The sequence below is a fragment of the Crotalus tigris genome, unplaced genomic scaffold (assembly GCF_016545835.1).
Source record: "Crotalus tigris isolate CLP2741 ecotype Arizona unplaced genomic scaffold, ASM1654583v1 scf7180000017550.10884619, whole genome shotgun sequence".
NCBI lineage: Eukaryota > Metazoa > Chordata > Lepidosauria > Squamata > Viperidae > Crotalus > Crotalus tigris.
This window is the reverse complement of record NW_024096468.1, coordinates 6,371,101-6,391,112: the sequence shown is the minus strand read 5'-3', so window position 1 is coordinate 6,391,112 and position 20,012 is coordinate 6,371,101. Positions and strand designations below refer to the sequence as shown.

Sequence of the window (20,012 nt, the reverse complement as noted above, 5' to 3'; positions counted from 1 at the left end):
GCAGCTCATGCAGGTCCATTAAGCCACCGGCGGCATCCAGAGCGGCAGCCCCACCCAGCACAAAGGAGGCAAAGCGGCCAGCTAGCAACTTGAGCAGTGGTTCTCAACCTGTGGGTCGGGACCCCATTTGGGGTCTAACGACCATTTCATGGGGGTCGCCAAACAAGGCTGTCCGCCATTTCCCCCCCTTCTTTGGCCATGCCCCTGGCACCCGGTGATGTATAAGTGGTTGGGGGTCACCACAACATGGGGAACTGTATTATGGGGTCGCGGCATTAGAAAGGTTGAGAACCACTGAACTTGAGTAAAGGTGGTAGAGCACGCCCCCATGCACTTGCTGGCTTTTGTGTTCAGGGGCCGATGGTGTCAGGCATCACCCTGCCCTGTGGCAATGGCACCCTCGCCCTTCCCCCTGTCTCACCCCGTAGGGCAAGCTTCCTGTTCACTGCCCCACCAATCAGAGACCCCCTGGATCTCCCCCAATCCTGCCCAGCCCCCATAGGCAACATTGCTCCACGAGCAACTTTGAGGTGGCCATGCCCACCCCGGCCATGCCCACCCAGTCTGCCATGACCACTGCAACTACACCCACCCAGTGAGCCACACACCCCTGCCCCCCCCCGAGGGCATCACAATGCTGATGCGGCCCTGTCACTTTGCAATAAATAAGTGGGTTTTGGGTTGTGGTTTGGGCACTCGGTCTCTGCCATTTGTTTAGGTGCGGGAGAGCCGCGGCGGCTTCCTCAGCACTGGCTCCAGCTCCCACGACCCACCGCAGCCAGACATTGTGAGCCAAGCGGCGGGAGCTGGCGTCGCCCAGAAGATCCCGGCGTTCCTGCCGCCGCCACCCCCCACTTCAGCTGGAGCTGGCGCGAGACCTCGCCTGCTAGTAGCAGTAGCAGCCGCCACCGCTGCCCCAGTCCGCTGCTGCCGCCCCAGCCTGCCGCCCCGCCCCAGCCTTCTCCTCGGCCTCCTCAACCTTTTCGTCTGCCGCATCGGCCGCTTCGCTGTGCCTGGAGGCCGCCGCCGCCTCGTCCCCGCTGGCCGGCATGTCCCGCGTCCCGCGTGGCGGCGACCCACAGCCCAACTTTCTGCCGCTGGAGAGTGTCGGCCTGCCCCACCAGCAGCCACAGCCTCCCCCGTGGCGGCAGGCCTCACCGCAGCCGCTCGCCTGGGCAATCCGGCCCAGCGCTCAGCCAATCCTCACTGCCCCGTGTGTGGCTTCCTTTTCCTTCTTCTCCGTTATCATCGCCGCCGCCGCCTCGTCGTTTTCCTCGGGCTGCGCAGTGGGGCCTTCTCCAGTGACCTGGGCTCCCCGCGTGACTTTGCCCGTTGCCTTGGCGGCAACTGCCGCCGCTGCGGTGACGGCCAGCAACAAGAGGAAGCGCGACAATAAGGCTAGCACCTTCAGCTTCAATTGTATGCTGTTGCTGGGTCCCGCCGCATTGGGGAACGGGCCCTTGGGGAGGCTGTCGAGCAGGCCAGAGGAGCCGGCCTATACTGGCACCCCATGGAAGAAGACGAATTACAGTCCCGCCGTGGCTGGGTTGACTTTACACAATTTTTGGATATCCGGAGAAGCCATTGATGAGCTGCACGAGAGGTACTTGGAGAAGTTGACCCAGCTCTTTGAGGAACATAAGGCCAAGTACGGGCTGCCCCAAGACAAGTACCTAAAGATCGCCTAGCCGGCCACATTGGACCAGCCTGGGACACAGAGGGGCAATATTTTTTAGAGAATGTTTGTTGTGGGTATGTGTATGTATGTAGATGAATGGTGGCCCTGTTACGTATAAATTTTATTATTGTATTTAGGGCATATGAATGTGAATATTTTTATTTTTATGTATATAAATTGAGTGTGAATGTGTACTGAGTGTTTGGGGTATGAGAATGGTGGAGTTGGGGGCGGAGCCTGGTACCCCCTCTGCTGATTGCAATAGCAAAAGTAGGGGGGGCAGGACTTAACCTTGGGCTTGGTCTGTATGGAAAGCTAGTCCGGTCAGGAAGGGAGAAGGTTGGTGAGGGTGGGGGTACTCCGGGGAGGAGAGAAGGTTGGAGCATCCCGGTTATGACTGGGATGGGCAGATATCGCAGGAGCCGAGGGGCAGGCCATCTTTGGGGAACGAGGATTCGCTATATTAGAGCGATTCCTTGTTCTGGCCCCTCAAAAGGCTCATCCTGTAGTACTGGTGACAGGGGAGTACAGGGCCCTAGTTGTAGGCTGCTGTTGCTTAATGCCAGGTCCATTGTCAACAAAGACTCCTTGTCCGTGATTTAATATTGGACAGCGGGGCGGACCTGGCATGTATAATCGAAACCTGGCTGGGCCCTGAGGGGGGTGTCTCCCTCTCGGAGATGTGCCCGGACGGGTTTGTGGTGCTTCATCAGCCTCGACATCAGGGCAGGGTGGGGGAGTGGCAGTCATCGCTCGGAAGTCCTTGAGTCCTCGTGGGATTCCTGCCCCGGAGGTTGTTGGGTGTGAGTCCCTCCTATTGAAGTTGGGTTCACAGGTTCAGTTGGGCTTGCTGCTGACGTACCTACCTCCCAGCTGCGTTGCAACAGCCCTGCCTGCATTGCTGGAGTCAGTAGCCGGGTTGGCGGTGGACTTCCCCAGACTTATGGTACTGGGGGACTTTAACCTACCATCACTCGGCGATCGCTCAGAAGCGGCGCAGGAGTTCATGGCAACCATGGACCTGACCCAGGTAATCCAGGATCCGACTCATAGGGGTGGTCACACACTCGACCTTGTGTTTCTCTTGGGGCAATGGAGACATGATCTGGAATTAGGGGGAATAGAGATCTCACCCTTGTCATGGACAGATCATTTCCTATTGAGGCTGGACTTCAGAGCATCATTCCCCCATCGCAGGGAGAGGGAGCCGACTAGGTGGTTCCGCCCCAGGCGCCTAATGGACCCAGATCGGTTCCAGGAGGAGCTTGGGGAAATACCTGACTCCCTTGTCCACAACTCGTCCGGGTCCCTGGTTGGGGCCTGGAATGGGGCGGCGTCCGGGGCCCTGGATCGAATTGCGCCTTTGCGACCTCTCTGTGGTGGTGGTCCCCGGAGGGCGCCTTGATTTACTGAGGCGCTCCGGGAGATGAAGCGCCACAAGAGACGTCTAGAGCGATGTTGGAGGGCCAGTAACTCTGAATCTGACCGATCACTAATAAGAGCCTATCTTAGGACTTATTTAGTGGCGATAAGGGCGGCAAAGCGTGTTCACTTTTCCGCACTTATTGCGTCCGCAGAATCTCGCCCGGCCGCCCTGTTTAGGGTGACCCGCTCCCTTCTTAAAGTGGAGGAGGCGGAGGAACCCTTGCAGGGGAGAGCTGAGGAGTTTGTTCAGTTTCTCTCGGACAAAATCGCTCAGATTCAGAGAGACTTGGACTCCGACTGGACAGTGCCAGCCGAGTTGCCGGGGGCTGGTCTTAGTCATGTTATCTGGAGCGAGTTTGAGCCTGTGACCCCTGATGAAGTGGACAAGGCCGTGAGGGCAATGAATGCCGCCACCTGTTTATTGGACCCGTGCCCCTCCTGGCTGGTTTCTGCCAGTAGGGAGGTGACACGAGGCTGGCTCCAGGCAATAATCAATGCCTCCTTGATGGAGGGGTCTTTCCCGCAACCTTTAAAGGAAGCGGTGGTGAGGCCCCTCCTCAAGAAGCCTTCCCTGGACCCAGCTGTTTTGAAGAACTTTCGTCCTGTCTCCAACCTCCCCTTTGTGGGGAAGGTTGTAGAGAAGGTGGTGGCGTCCCAACTCTTGCGATCCTTGGATGAAACTAATTATCTGGACCCTTTTCAATCTGGTTTCAGGCCCGGCTACAGCACTGAGACTGCTTTGGTCGCACTGACCGATGACCTCTGGCGAGCCTGGGATAGGGGTCACTCCTCTATCCTGGTGCTTCTTGACCTCTCAGCGGCTTTCGATACCATCGACCATGGTATCCTTCTGCGTCGTCTCGGAGAGGTGGGGGTGGGAGACACCATATTGCGGTGGTTCTCCTACCTCTCTGACAGGTCGCAGTCGGTGCTGGCGGGCGGACAGAGATCGACTCCTAGGCGCCTCGATCATGGGGTGCCTCAGGGCTCAGTCCTGTCCCCCCTCCTTTTTAACATCTACATGAAACCGCTGGGTGAGATCATTCGGCGACACGGGGTGAGATATCATCAGTACGCGGATGATACCCAATTATATATCTCCACCCCGTGTCCTTTCAGTGAAGCAGTCGATGTGATGTGCCGGTGCCTGGAAGATGTGAGGGTCTGGATGGGGGTGAACAGGCTTAGACTCAACCCTGACAAGACCGAGTGGCTCTGGGTCTTGCCTCCCAAAGGTCAACTGGATGGTCCATCATTAGTCCTGGGGGGGGGCAAATTTACCTCCCTCAGTGCAGGCACGCAACTTGGGTGTCCTCCTGGACTCACAGCTAAATTTGGAACAACATCTATCGGCTGTGGCCAGGGGGACCTTTGCCCAGGTTCGCCTGGTGCACCAGTTGCGGCCTTATCTGGACCGAGAGGCTTTACTCACAGTCACTCATGCCCTCGTCACCTCAAGACTGGATTACTGTAATGCGCTCTACATGGGGCTACCCTTGAAGAGCGTTCGGAGGCTGCAGTTGGTTCAGAATGCAGCCGCGAGAGCGATTGTGGGCGCGCCAAGGTACGCCCACGTGTCACCTATCCTCCGCGAGCTGCACTGGCTTCCTGTGGGTCTCCGGACGCAATTCAAGGTGTTGGTTATCACCTTCAAAGCCCTTCATGGCATAGGGCCAGGTTACTTACAGGACCGCATTCTGCCGCACAGCTCCCAGAGACCGGTGAGGTCCCATAGATTGGGCCTCCTTCAGGTCCCGTCGGCCAGACAATGTCGGCTGGCGGGCCCTCGGGGAAGGGCCTTTTCTGTGGTGGCTCCGACCTGGTGGAATCAACTTTCCCCCGAGGTTCGAACAACTCCCACCCTGTCGGCCTTTAAGAAAGCCGTTAAAACTCTCCTGTTCCGGCAGGCCTGGGGCTGATGTCCCGGGGGGGGGGCGGGACATGATCAGACTTGCGGTATGATTGAATTATTTTATTGTTTTATTCTCGATGGTTGTTTTAATTTTGTATGCCGCCCTGAGTCCTTTGGGATTGGGCGGCATATAAATAAATAAATAAATAGATAGATAGATAGATAAATAAATAAATAAAAGATTCGCCATCACCCGTATAGGATCTTCTCCTAGAGCAGAGGGTTGGACTAGAAGATCTCCAAGGTACCTTCCAACTCTTGTTATTCTGTTATTCTATCTTAAAGTTGTCAAAGTTGAGAAACACTGCATTATGCCAAGAGACAGCTCTGAAGAGACAATCTGATGCTGGAAAAGGTGGAAGGAAAACGAATAAAAGGACAACCAACAGCAAAGTGGATGGATTCAATTATAGAAGTGATGGGTGCTTCATTAGAAGACCTGAAAGGACCGGGTTCTGAGGAAGGTCTAGGGAAGTCGGTCAGAGTCTACTTGATGGCACATAATCAGTAGCAGTCATGAGCTAAGCATTAATTCTGCACATTGCATTCATTCTGTTTCTTTATATCACCTTAGAAGGCTTAAAAATCGCACCCGCTCACTCAGCAGCAGCAATCTTCACTTCCCTAGATAAGCCCTTGGAAAGTAGCATAATGAAAGCCGAAATGTGACTCATGCTTCATCATTGCACACAGTAATCCAATTTAAAATGAACTTCCCAGTCTCTCGGTTTTCCCATTTTGTTCTCATAGAACAGGTCTGGAGAAAAAAAATAAGAGGTATCTTTCCTTGCAGATTTTTTTAAAATAATAGTTCCTTGTAGGCAACTGCTGTTTTTCTTCCAGCTCTCTGCCATTTGTGTTATTTGGGGGTGGCAAAAAACATCTGCAAGATGCAGAAGGAGCTCTGAGTATTTGTTGTGTGTCTTGACTTGTTCAGAACAAGATCGGCCTGGAAGAGAAATAGCCAAAAAAATAATCTTTGCCAGGAGTTCTTGGCTACTGTAATGGAGACTGTTGAGACATGTTGGGGATGTTCAGCGTCTTGTTTTAGAGTGGCAGGAAGCCCCATTGTTGGTTTTCAGCCGTTAGGATTAGAAGGGATTTTGAAGTGTGCCGGAAGGAGCCGCAAAACTGCAAGTTGTCGAACCCTGTTTGGAAATGGAAAAAAAAACCCCACCAATCGCTCCATCATCTCTTTACATCTGCACAGAATATATTACAAGGCGCTAACAAGCTGATGTCAGCATAATAGGATCCTGGTGAATTACATCTCTGGGGTGTTTTCCTTGTCCTTGCATCACAGATGAGCAGATGCCTCCTTCATATTTAGGACTCAGTTTGGTGAGGTAAAAGTGCACACTTGTTTACAGCAGCCCGTACGAAAGCAATGTAGTTTGCGGTATGTGGCAACCTACGTATGGAAATCTTTCCTGGTGTTTCCAAACCGGAGCACCATCCAAGGAGATGTCTCGGATCGCCTCTCCTGATCCTTGCAGGATTTGAACCCTTGCAAATGAATAAAAAGGAAAATCTTTGGCCCATCTGCAGAAAGGTAGGGGGTGGAAAAGTGGGGGTCAGGGGAAGACGTGGGGTGTTTTTTGAGGATATATGGGTCTTCAGCTATCCAGCTGTAATGCAGTTGGTATTTTTTGCTGTGTATTCAAAGAGAAAGAGCCACAAATTTGTTGGATTGTATAGAAAATCAGAGAATCACAGGGCTGGAAGGGACCTTGGAGGTCTTCTAGTCCAACCACCTGCCCAAGGCAGGAATCCTTATACTATCTTGGTCAAATTAATCAGTGGAACAACCTGCTTCCAGAAGCGGTAAATGCTCCAACACTGGAATTTTTTAAGAAGAGACTGGACAGCCAATTTTCCAAAATGGTATAGGGTTTCCTGCCTGAGCAGAGGGTTGGACTGGATGACCTCCAAGGTCCCTTCCAACTTTATTATTATTATTATTATTATTATTATTATGGATCATCGCACAGTCAGCCAGATGTTGTTGTTGTTGTTGTTGTTATTATTATTATATGGTTGTCCAGTCTTTTTTCTTGAAAACCTCCAGTGATGGTGCGCCCGCAACTCCAGGAGGCAAGCTGTCCGATTGATTAATTTTTCTCACTGTCATGAAATTTGTGCTCTATATCACCTCCACAACTGGGTGACTAAGAGAGAGAGAGAAGCTTGAATATTCTAAAATTTAGCACTCTGGGCCTTCACATTCAATCAAAAGCCATCTGGTTGGTGGTTCCACTTAGGTGCCTCTAAAATGCAGGTAGTCCTCGACTAACGACTATAATTGAGCCCAAGATTTATGTTGCTAAGTAAGACATTTGTTAAGTGAATTTTGTCCCATTTTGCGACCTCATAGTTGTTAAGTGGATCACTGCAGTTGTTAAGTTAGTAACATGGTTGTTAAGTGAATGTGGTTTACCCATTGACGTTGCTGGTCAGAAGGGTGCAAAAAAATGATCACATGACTCCAGAACACTGCAGCCATCATAAATATGAGTCACTTGCCAAGTGTCTGAATTTTGATTATGTGATCATAGGGATGCTATAACCGTCGTGTGAAAAATGGTCATAAATCACTTTTTTCAGTGCCGTTGTAACTTTGAACAGTCACTAAACAAACTGTTGTAAGTTGAGAACTACCTGTCATTTGAGGTTCCTTATATTAAAGCCTGAAGTTGCTAATAGCTGCGTGGGGGTGGATGAGGAAAGACTACTGTTAATGTTTCTATACTGGCTTTCAACCTCCATTGATCCCAAATAGTTCACGATGGTAAACAGAATGAACTTATAACTACTGTGGAGAATTTTGGAAGCCATATTTTTATTTTTTCTTTCTTTTCTATTTTTCCACAACTTTTTCCCCTTTTTCTTGCTTTGTCTTTCCTTTCTTTCTCTTTTTTCCTCCATTACTTTATATTAATGTGCATCTTGCTCCCTTCTTAACTATCTCTGTCAGTTTTAAATTGGTTCTAGTGTTACTATTGTTTTAATGTTTCATATTGATTTTTATTGAGTGTACGTTTAATTCAAAAAAATAATTTAATAGTAGTGTTAGTTGTTCTCTTCTTTTTGTAAAGTTTCAATACAAATCCTATACGAGATGTTAGACAAAATCTGGTTATGGTACATCAGTGTTTCTCAATCTTAGCCATTTTAAGATGTGCGGACTTCAACTTCCAGAATTCCCCAGCCAGTATCAAATGAAAACAGGGAGCTCACTGGAAAAAAAGCTGGAAAATTGAACAAAAGTTTTATTTGCAGCTTAGACCAGCCAAGCCTGACGTAAGTCTTGCAAGACTGCAACTTCTTACAAATTCTGATTGCCGTGCCATTTGCCTTTTAGCAAGGTTTAATTCCATACTGGGAATTCAGTTCTATACGTGGTAAAGTTGCCAGGTTTGAGGACTACTGACTTAACTGCAATCTGGATTTGGCTCAGAGCTTTTAAGTATTTGTAGAAACTGAACACAAAAAGATCTGAATCTCCTTGCAAAAAAATCGCACACTTCAACTGCTGCCTGAAAAGGCCGGAGTTGGGATTTTCATTAGTCATATTTTCCACTCTAGTGATATTCAGAGCATAGCATGTTTAGATTATCCTGACTTGCAAGCAGGACTATGAAGCAATATTTAACTGCAATTGTTCTGGGTGTTAATTCTCCTAAAGTAGCTCATAATTACCTCACAATCTTAAACCCTCAATACATAATATCAGAATTCATAAGAGCATCAATACATTAGTTATCTGAAGTCTTCTGAAAAGCTATTAGTAGTACAGGTAGTCCTCAACTTACAACCATTTGTTTAGCAACTGCTCCGGTAGTAACTGAACAGTAACCAAAATCAGTGACTTATGTCAAGTCCTCACTCTTATTACCATTACAGCATCCCCATGGTCATATGATCAAAACTCAGATGCTTGGCAACTGTCACAGGCTTATGACCGTTGCAGCATCCCTGGGTCATGTAAAATCAGAGGCAATTCACTCAACAACTGCCTTGCTTAGCAACGGAAATTCTGCTCCCAGTTGCGGTCATAAATCGAGGATTACCTGTTAGATGGTTTTCACGCATATTGGAGACAGAGCAAACAGGGAACACCTTTTGATATAAGTACGACCCCCCTCCCCCCTACACACATGTTTGAATGATTTAATATTAACTCTGTAACATGCTTTCCCCCCAAGACAAAATTAATTTACCATGCTGCACGTAAGATGGCAATTCTGGAAAACAGCCAAGAAGGGAGATCCATGCCCAGATGGCTTTTTTCCTTCAACCCAACCCACGTCTCCCCACGTTATGGCTGTCAATCAACTGGGGTAACCAGTGATACTGGTTTTTCTGCTTTGACTGACTGAGGATTGAGCTGAGCTGAGAAGACAGGAAATGTTAAATGCACAGCTTCTATTAAAATGCAGGGAATATACCCATTAATCATTTAAACAGCCTCAGGATTCTGATTAAGTTGCATTGGTAGATTCTCTTCAGCAATTGACACTTAAAATATTCCAATCCATTTTTCCTCCTTCATTGGGTTTGTTGGTTAAGGCAGGGTGCCAAATTCTGCTGGTGAAACTATTTAGGTCAAATGCTTAGGGTGGGGTGGGAACTGACTAGCAAACCCCAATTCTAAAATTCCCTTGATTAACCCTTTCAGCAAAGGTGGATGGCAGGGGCATTTGTCCCCAATAAAATTAATCATTAAGAAGAAATGCTTCATGTTCTCACAAACCTGTATTTAAGATTTCTTATTGGGAATTTTTGAAAAGTTTGTCATTAAATCTACATTGTCCATATCCTAAAGAACATTAGAGTCTGAGCTGAACTCCTTGAGATTTCTGATAACTAAGTATAATACATATTTTGTAATAAATTAAGGTGACATGCTGCATAAAAGATATGTAAGGATTTTTTTCTTCCAAATTGAGATTTTTGATAAGGCTAGTTCAGTAAAATGTCCAATTAAAGCAAAGCTTTGCTCAAAGACAATTAAGAGTATAAGCTGTTAAAACAGTAATTGTACCACACCCAAAATCTTTCTGTATAATGGATGTGTGCATAGTTTGAGGGAAGTATTACTGAACCAAATGACAGTCTGGAATCTGCCTGGTTTGATTAATGTTATGTTCACATATTTTAATAAGTAATAAGTGTATTTTTAGAAAGCGGGAATCTTCACATAAATAGACCAGTGGATTCTTTTTTTTCCCTTCAGATGAAGCATCTTCCTTAGCATGTGATCAGATCCATGACTGTATGTAGTCAGTGCTCAATAAACATGGAACAACATTTTCAGTTATAGTAATTATATTTTAAGAGCCCAAGGACCAGGTTTTGCTGTTTTTACATCTTGCCACTGCCTTGGAAAAAGAGGGCATTTAAATTTTTATTCCAAAAATATATATATTAATTTTTATCTGCTACTTTCAATGCCTCTTAAAAGTTGGAAACCTCCATGCTTAAAGCTAGACCAAATCTTGGCAACTTTTAAGGCTTGTGGACTTCAAGTGCCAGAATTTCTCAGCCAGCGTGAAGCTGTAAAGGGAGACTAAAATTCATGGTCTCTTACTTTCTAGTCCAGATCTTCCCTGCTTCACCAAATTGGCACCCCAATTATTAGATGAACATTGTTATGTCATATGGATTTTAAAAGGGGGGAAAAAGAACAAGAAGATTTCAATAAACTCAAGAGATTTGGCTTGACTCCAACTTACTTATGTGATTACTGGACTTTACAAAGCTTTCCATTGTTCAGCTTCAAAACCCACAGGAAATCTTAGAGAAAGGCCTAACGTTGGGAAAGGTAGAAGCAAAGAGAAGAGGTGACCAACAATAAGCTGGATGGACTTGATTACAGAGGAGATGGGCGAACCATTTCTTGACCTATGTCTTCAAATCCAAAATATAGTATCTTGTCTTGCCACCTGGATACATGGTGCCACCTGGCATATTTTCCCCTGCAACATTAAAGATAAAAAGGAGAGACACTGACTATATTTGTTCTCATCCATGGCCTATATACACTTAGTCCTCCACTTACGACTACAAGTGAGCCCAAAATTTCTGTGGTTAAGCAAGACAGTTGTTAAGTGAGTTTTGCCCCATTTTATGACCTTTCTTGCCACAGTTGTTAAAAGTGAATTACTGCAGTTGTTAAGTTAATAACACAGTTGTTAAGTGAATCCAGCTTCCCCATTGATTATGCTTGACCACATGATCCCCGGGACACTGCAACCGTCGTAAATATGAGTCAATTGCCAAGCACCTGCATTTTGATCACATGGCCATGGGGATGCTGCAACAGTCGTTAAGTGTGAAAAACGATCATAAGTCACTTTTTTTAGTGCTGTTGTAACTTTGAACGGTCACTAAACAAACTGTTGGAAGTCGAGGACTACCTGTATTGTATTCCTTCTTAGTCTGATCCATCTTAACATCTTATGCCTGGCTTCCAAGGTTTTCACGCAAAAAAACCAGAAGGCTGGAAGTAATGAGAGGAAAATGAACAAACCTAATTTTGCATTCCCACAGTGTGGACAGCGGCCCATTTCATTTCCATTATTTTAGCGAGTGGTTAGTTTCAACAGCTCCAAGAAGGCTCCTCACACATTTGCACTACTCAGGTGACCCTGAAGACACAGATAAGCCTCCAGGTAGCTTTAATGATTCTCCAAAAGAATGCAAATGAACAGCTGTCTGCAAGGAGTATAAATCTTTCCATTTCCCCCACCATCCAATCAGAGCCCCACCATCCAATCAGAGCTGAAGAAGCTTCTTGGATGAGAAGTGAAACGTCTTCAAAGAAAAACAAGGAAGTCCAATTGCCTCCTGAAAAAGCACCTTTGGGACAACCATGAACTGGATGACTGAGAATCTCCATATACAAAAGAGAAACTACAGGATATCCTCAACTTATGACTCGTTGCTTTAGTGACTGGTTGTTTGAAGTGACAAGAGACCCTGAAAAAAGGACTTGCAATCTTTTTCTGAAGTTCTGATGGCTGGGCCGCCCCCACTGTGGTCACATGGCTGCATTTCAGATGCGCTCAGCCACCAGCCTGCATTTACAGCTGTTTGCCGCATCCCATGGTCACGTGACTGCAACTCATGAGGTTTTTGCCCCAAACCAAGTTTGCTTCCGGATTTTGGCAAAAATACCCCATGGCAAACAACGGGTTCACCTAACAGCCACAGTGTTCGTTTAATAACTGCAGCATTTGCTTAATGACCGTTGCAAAAAAAAAAAAGTCGTAAAATCAGATCAGACATGTGGTTTACCTGCTTTACAAATGTCATGACTTAGGAGCATAATGGGCAGGCTCCATGACAGTTGTAAATCAAGGACTACCTGTACAGTAAACCATGACAGAAGCTCCCTGCGTTAGTGGCTTAATCCACTTGTAAAACAGTACTTTCCAAAAACTTACTAGTCCACAGAATTCTTATACATATAATAAAGTGGGAAGGGACCTTGGAGGTCATCTAGTCCAACCCCCTGCTCAGGCAGGAAACCCTATACCATTTCAGACAAATGGCTGTCCAGTCTCTTCTTAAAAACTTCCAGTGTTGGAGCATTCACTGCTTCTGGAGGCAGGTTGTTCCACTGGTTAATTGTTCTAACTGTCAGGAAGTTTCTCCTTAGTTCTAGGTTGCTTTTCTCTTTCGTTAGTTTCCATCTGTTGCTTCTTGTCCTGCCTTCAGGCACTTTGGAAAATAGCTTGACTCCCTCTTCTTTGTGGCAGCCCCTGAGATATTGGAACACTGCTATCATGTTCCCCCTCGTCCTTCTCTTCATTAAACTGGGCACTCCCAATTCCAGCAACCGTTCCTTATATGTTTTAGCCTCCAGTCCCCTAATTCTCTTTGTTCTCTTCTCTGTATTCTTTCTAGAGTCTCAGCTAGAGACACCTTAATTCTCCAATCTTAAAGGAAACAATGGTAGGGGAACTAGACTACTTAGCAAACAAAGCACACACTGCTCCGTTCAGCAACAGCACACACTGCTCTCTTCAGATTCTTCTTTTTTGCAAACAACAAAACTGGAAACCTTTGGCTAGATTTCCATTCTTTGTTTTGCACCAAAACAAGTTCCTGCAAAGTGTTTTTGACTAGGCCAATCTAGGAGCTGACGCGTGCAGACATTGATTCGTTTTCCCATTCTTCTGGATAGCAAAAAAACCAAAAACCGTATTTCAGTTCAACCTAAATATTTGCAAGAGCAGCTGTTGTGGCAGCTTCCAAGCCAGCTACAAATAAAACCCAAGGCACAGGCTCAGAACTAACACAATGAAGCTTACAGACTGAAGGGCACCAACTTTGCTAAGATTTTAAACAAGGAAATGGGAAGAATGAGGAAAGCCAGAGGCAATTAGGATGTCATGTTAACATTTCCCAGTGTTTATCTGTACTAAATGGAGGAACAGAAAAGGCATTGCAGCTAGTCCCTGATGTACGACCATCCATTTAGCATTTATAGTAGCATGGAAAAGAAGGACTTATAAGAGGTCCTTGCACTTACGATAGATACAGCATCCCCACGGTCACGAAATCAAAATTCTGGCACTTGTATGGCATGTATTTAAGAAGCTGTTCTCCAAAGCACCTGAAGGCAGGACAAGAAGCAACGGATGGAAACTAACCATAGAGAGAAGCAACCTAGAACTAAGGAGAAATTTCCTGACAGTGAGAACAATTAATCAGTGGAACAATCTGCCTCCAGAAGTTGTGAATGCTCCAACACTGGAAGTTTTTAAGAAGGGACTGGACAGCCATTTGTCTGAAATGGTATAGGGCAGTGGTGGCGAACCTATGGCACGGGTGCCAGAGGCGGCACACTGAGCCCTCTCTGTGGGCACATGTGCCATTGCTCCAGCCTTGCCTCCTCCTGTGACCTCCTTCTCACCAGCAGTCTCCCTGGAGGAGAGTTGCCTCTGAGCATGGCCCACGTGGAGCAGCGCAACCAAGGACATGGCAGCCAGGCAGTGTAGACAAGAATCTGCCCTCATGCCCCATCGCACACAGTTGATGTTGTGGGGTGTGGGCAGAGGGCGTGGCCACCATGGTGCTGCTGGGCTGCCTGGGTGATCTGCGGTGAGCCCTGGAGGCAGTGAGTGGCCCTGCAGGCAGGTGGGGTAGGGGCAGGGGCAGGGGCAGGGGGTGGAACAGGGGCAGGGCCAGTTTTTGTGCACTTGGTCTCTAAAACGTTCGCCATCACTGGTATAGGGTTTCCTGCCTGAGCAGGGGGTTGGACTAGATGACTTCCAAGGTCCCTTCTAACTACTACTACTACTACTACTACTACTACTACTACTACTACTACTACTACTACTATTATTATTATTATTATTATTATGCCAATCCCAGGGTCATGTGACCTTTCCAGCCAGCTTCCAACAAGGAAAATCAATGGGGAAGCTGGATTCACTTAACAATTGCAAGTAATTCACTTAACCATGGCAACAAAAGTTGTAAAATTGGGTGCGACTTACTTAACAACTGCCTTGCTTAGCAAGGGAAATTCTAGTCCCAATTGTAGTCATAAGTCAAGGACTACCTGTGTTAAGCACAAAAAAAAAAAAAAAAAAAGATTGGAGGCCTAATTCCCATAAAGGCAGGAAAACCGTCTGCCTCAACTGCAGAGCATCAGGTCCAGGATGGAAACTCTCTTACTTAGCAACAGAAATTTTGGGCTCAGTTGTGGCCGTAAGCCGAGGACCAACTGTACTTTTCTGCACACAGAAAGCTACTCTAACATCTGGGCTCCAGCCATCTCTCATATGAATTTGGTAGAGAAAATATAGGCAACTAGAGGAATTCAGAGATATGACAGGACCACGCATCTCAACCAGCTAAACCTGTAACTTGTCCAGGAATCATCTTGCCATTTTAGGAAGCAGCCTTTAAATCAGACTTTTCATCTCTCTGGCTGAGGGTCATCTAATCAGCCTTCTTCACTCGGATGCCTCCTAGACACACTGGAGGATAAGTGTTGTCCAAACATATTTAGAGGGACAGACTGAAGAAGGTCGAGTCTCCCCAATATCCTTTACATCAGGGGTCTTCAAACCTGGCAACTTTAAGAACTGTGGACTTCAACTCCCAGAATTCCTGGCTGGATGGCTGAGGAATTCTGGGAGTTGAAGTCCACAGGTCTTAAAGTTGCCAGGTTTGAAGACCCCTGCTTTACATCTTCAGTAATCTCCCTGGGAAATATTAGTGGTTGATCTTGGATATAATCCTACTCTCTGTGCTTTGAACTATAGGTTGGAAATACAGGTAGTCCTCGAGTTACAGCTGTTCATTTAGTGACCATTCGAAGTTACAAAGGCATTGAAAAAGTGACTTAGGATCGTTGCAGCATCCCCTGTAGTCAGGTGATCAAAATTCAGACGCTTGGCAACTGACTCATATTTAAGATGGCTGCAGGGAATCATGTGATCATGGTTTGTGACCTTCTGACAAGCGAAGTCAGTGGGGAAGCCAGATTCATTTCATAACTGTGTTACTATATTAACAACTGCAGTGACTCACTTTTAACAACTGTGGCAAGAGAGGTCATAAAATGGGGCAAAACTCACTTTAACTGCATTGCTTAGCAACAGAAATTTGGAGCCCAAATGTAGTCGTAAGTCGAGAACTACCGGCATACCACAGCAAAATAAGAGCAGAAAATGTTCAGCAGTCTGTACATAGTTCAAATTATAATTTGGACCACATACATCACACAAAGTGCTGCTCCTGGCACAGAATCTGAAGGAGGAATGTTCTGGAATGCACAACCTGTAGATCAAGAGCAGCATTTCCCCCCCCCCCCTCTTCGGTGAGGATTAAAATGGCATTCTTTCCTTTGCCACCCTGCTGGGTTGATCTTTTATCCTTCCTTTCTTGTGAGGAATTTGGTCTCCTTCCTAAAAATGATTCCGTAGGGTAAATAAGGCCAAAGCCATCTGTCATGAGGCTTATACAGAGATTGAATTTGGAATTGCCCTAAAAAAAAAAAACCCAAAGATTACAATGTCATAGCCTGGAAATATTGCAAGGAACCGTGAAGATCATCTAAACCAGAGATAAAGAACGATGATTTGTGTCCTTTTATGATTTGTGGACTTCAATGCTGGCTTCATGCTAGCTCAGGAATTCTGGGAGTTGAAGTCCACAAGTTATAAAGGGGCCATGGGTCCTCACCTCTAATCTAGACCAGCCCTCCATCTGGTGCAAGAATCCGCTACTGCTGGACTTTTGACTGATAGCCATCTGGTCTCTGTTGAAACATAACCTGCAATGGATTGAGGTTGAAACATTTTTGATTCTTCACAACTGAAAGAATAAAATAAGCGGGGAGGTCTGCTACACGCACGCACATACATCCAGAGGTTGCTTTGAGGCAGACAGGGTTGAGGGTTTTAATTGTGTGCTTATTGTGTACGTCTTGGCAGGACAGAGGCTAAAGCTACACCAGAGGTTTGTTTCAGCTTTAATTAAAGGGGATGCTTCAAGCTGACCTGAATTAGGTGATGTATTTTATCCTGCCTTCCTTGCTCAGCTTCTTCCTCCACTAACTGCCATGTTGCCTCCTTTCTCCGAAATAAAAAATAAAAAATATCTCCCCAGGCAAAAAAAAAAAAGAGAGAGAGAGAGAGAGTAGTCATTTAGGCCAGGAAAAAGAAGAAGAAGAAGAAAAAAGAAAGATCAGTTAAAAAACCGATTTCTCCTAAGCATTCACCAGCAGAGCAAGAGAGAAAATAAGCAAAGATTTTAACTTTTGGCCTGTTACAGGTAATCCTCAACTTACGATGACCATTGAGCCCAAAATTTCTGTTGTTATGTGAGACATTTATTAACTGAGTTTTGCCCCATTTTACAGTCTTTCTTGCCACAGTTGGTAAGTGAATTGCTGCAGTTAGCCTAGTAACAAGGCTGTTAAATGAATCTGGCTTCCCCATGGATTTTACTTCTCAGAAGGTGGTAAAAGGTAGATCACATGATCCTGAGACACTGCAACCGTCATAAATATGAACCAGTTACCAAGCCTCTGAATTTTGATCATGTGACCACGGAGATGCTGCAATGGCCGTAAGTGTGAAAAAATGGTCATAAGTCACTTTTTCAGTATTGTGATTTTGAACAGTCACTAAATGAATTATTGTAAGTCAAGGACTACCTGTATTGTTTTCGAATGCCTTCTAAGTAGTAACTTGAGTAGCAGAAAGATTTGCCTCTTCCTCTTCCTCCTCCCATCTCCCTTCTTCTCCTCTTCCTCCTCCTCCTCTTCTTCCTCCCCATCCTTTCTTCCTTCCTCCTTCCCACTCAAATTACACCCCAGTATGACCTCATGTTGACCTAGAGCAGTGGTGTCAAATTGCCGGCCTATGGGCCGGATGCATCACAATGAAACCGTGTTTAGCTCATTGCCGGCAATGGGGAAAAAGTTCCGATACGTTGCATAACGTCACGTGACGTCACGAGTTTGACATGTCTGACCTAGAGGCAAGAATCTCAAATCCTGAGCTGCTTTAGGAAAGGGCACAATTAGTCCTTCTGTGTTCCCACAAAATTTCTGAGCACTACCTGCTGATCTGAGAGGTAGCGTAGTATAGTGGGTATTATTCAAGCTGGGTCAGGTCGCTTAAATCCTATAAATGTTTGCGGTTATTTGTACCTGTCTAAGAAATTTGGCAGTGATCATTCATTGTGTAGATAGATTCATTTATTAGATAGATTTAAATGTGTTTTCCATATACTCCAAAGGCTTTGCTTGAAGAGGGCAGAAGGTAGATCATAACCTTCTGGTAAATGTCCAGATAACTTAGAAAACAAATTATTGTAATCATTCTCATGACTAGAACAATTTCAAATAAGCTTTTTTTTATTATTAGGCTAGCAGAACTAAAGAAAATGTTCTCTGAAATTGAATGTGTTAATGTAACAGATAAAATAAAGGGTTTTTTTTCCCTCTCAAATGTTTTAGGGCAGCCATTCTGAGAGTGTGGTCTCAGAGGTCCCCAGAACTTTTCATGGGGTCCACGAAGTCAAATATTTTAAAATACCCCAAGAGTTAATTTCTAATACCATAAATATTGATAGATGTAATCTGCATAAACCAGAATTCTGTCGGGTGCTCAAGCATTTTTAAGAACATGAAGGGTGTTAGGAGAAGGAGTGGTAGGGGGCGGAGTCAAAAGAGGAATCGACCTAAAATCCCTACATAGCCACAAGTGGATTAAATTCAAGCTCCCTTGAATCCCATGGACCATTAGCTAACTCCAAGCAGATGCTAATCATTAATTGAGAAGACTCCTGTGTATCGGCTATTTAGCAATAAATCGGTTTAATTGGACCTTCATGTGTGGACCTGATCTTTCACATTTGACAAAGGGTCCTGAGATCAAAATGTTTTGAGAACCACTGCTTTAGGGCATCCTTTCCACATGACAGTCATGAGGGCATGGTCTAAAGCAGTTTGGGCAGCGGGGACTGGTTCCGTGGACAGAGGTTTTTCTGTGGACCAGAGGGAGCGTGGTTTTGTGTGCTGCGTGCATCCCGCAGATGGGGCTTCACTTGTTTGCGCGGCCCAGTTGCTGGTATACTGTGGCTCAGTGCTGGTCCACCGAACGGGGGTTGGGGACCCCTGGTCTAAAGCAAGGATGGGCACCTATGTCACTTTTATGACCTGTGGACTTTAATTCCCAGGAATTCTGGGACTTGAAGTCCACAGGTTATAAAATTGACACAGTTCATTGCTATGGGCAATTTGCACTAGTGCTGTTCGAGGCTCCAGATAGCTATAAACCATCTTCTCCTTTCCCATGACCAGAAGTGCACCCTTCCACCACCGCTCTGATGAACGGGGACAGTTTGCACGAGAACGGCAAGGAGGAGATCAGACAAAATGACCACGAAGATCCAAACCATACAGACGACCAAGAGGTCATCGTCATCCAGGATACTGGTTTCACAGTCAAAGTCCATGCCCCCGCAGTAGAACCCTTTCCCCTACAAGTGAGTATTTCTGCAAAGCCATTTGGTCTAACTTTCTTGGCAAGTCCCAAATCCTGATGAATCATCTGCCAGTCGACTTAGCAGTTATTGCCTCAGATTCGTCTTCCCCATCCTAGTACCCTCCAGATGTGTAGGAACTGCAGATGCTAGATTTCTTAGCCAGATACATTGGCATTTTCTAGCCTGAAATCTCACTTGAGATGAGATTCTGAATTGATCCAGAGCTAGGTTTTAAATTTGTTGCATGGCTACTTGCGGTTCCAGATGGAGTAATTGCAGAATAAATGAAGCTCTGTTTGTCTATGGCAGGGGTAGGCAACCCTGGCTCTTTTATGACTCATGGACTTCAATTCCCAGAATTCTGGGAGTTGAAGTCCATGAAGTCATAAAAGAGCCAGGGTTGCCTACCCCTGTTCTATGGAGATTCTCAAATCATCTAGGTCCTGGTTGTTCCAAAGGTGCTTTTTCTAAAAGGCAACTGGACTTTCTTGGGTTTTTTTTCTTTTTTTGAAAACCTTTCACTTCTCCTTCAAGAAGCTTCTTCAGTTCTATTTAGCTTTCTCCTAAAGTAAGCTTCTATTTAATTTTTTCAGGTATTCTTCAGAGAAAATGTATGAAAATGTATTCCACCCATGGTATGGTGGGCCATTAAATACACAATCCCCCTTCTGGGTCACTCAGTAATCCTGCCAAATCCACACTTTGCTTTCATCTTTTTCCTCTTTTAAGGACTATAAACAATCTGAAAAGTTTGGGCTTCTGCAGACGTTGGCTTCTTTGACAGTTCTGATTACACAATCTTCTGCAGTTTGGTCAAAGTTCAGATAAGTGAGCAAGAGAGTAAATAATTCTCTCCCAGGTTAAATTCTTCTAGAGCGATGTTGGAACTGATTGAATGCATTTTATTAGAAAAAAAACAAGAAAGGCTGCATTTGGGTGGTGTGACATGTTGAGGATTTTCTATACACTAGGCTTCAG

The 20,012-nt window shown here is 45.7% G+C and overlaps 1 protein-coding gene across 2 annotated transcripts in view; it reads left to right on the top strand.

The window, feature by feature from the left end:
- CLUH (clustered mitochondria homolog) overlaps positions 1–20,012 on the top strand; it is a 91,851-nt gene that overhangs the window by 21,272 nt on the left and 50,567 nt on the right. The window contains exons 1-2 of one of the 2 annotated variants that reach the window (XM_039341795.1): positions 5,184–6,567; positions 18,850–19,034. In XM_039341795.1, the coding sequence (XP_039197729.1) occupies positions 18,876–19,034 (159 nt within the window). In that variant the 5' untranslated portion in view covers positions 5,184–6,567; positions 18,850–18,875. Of the gene's footprint in view, positions 1–5,183; positions 6,568–18,849; positions 19,035–20,012 lie in introns of those variants that run through there. The other variant, XM_039341785.1, reaches the window with a different exon arrangement.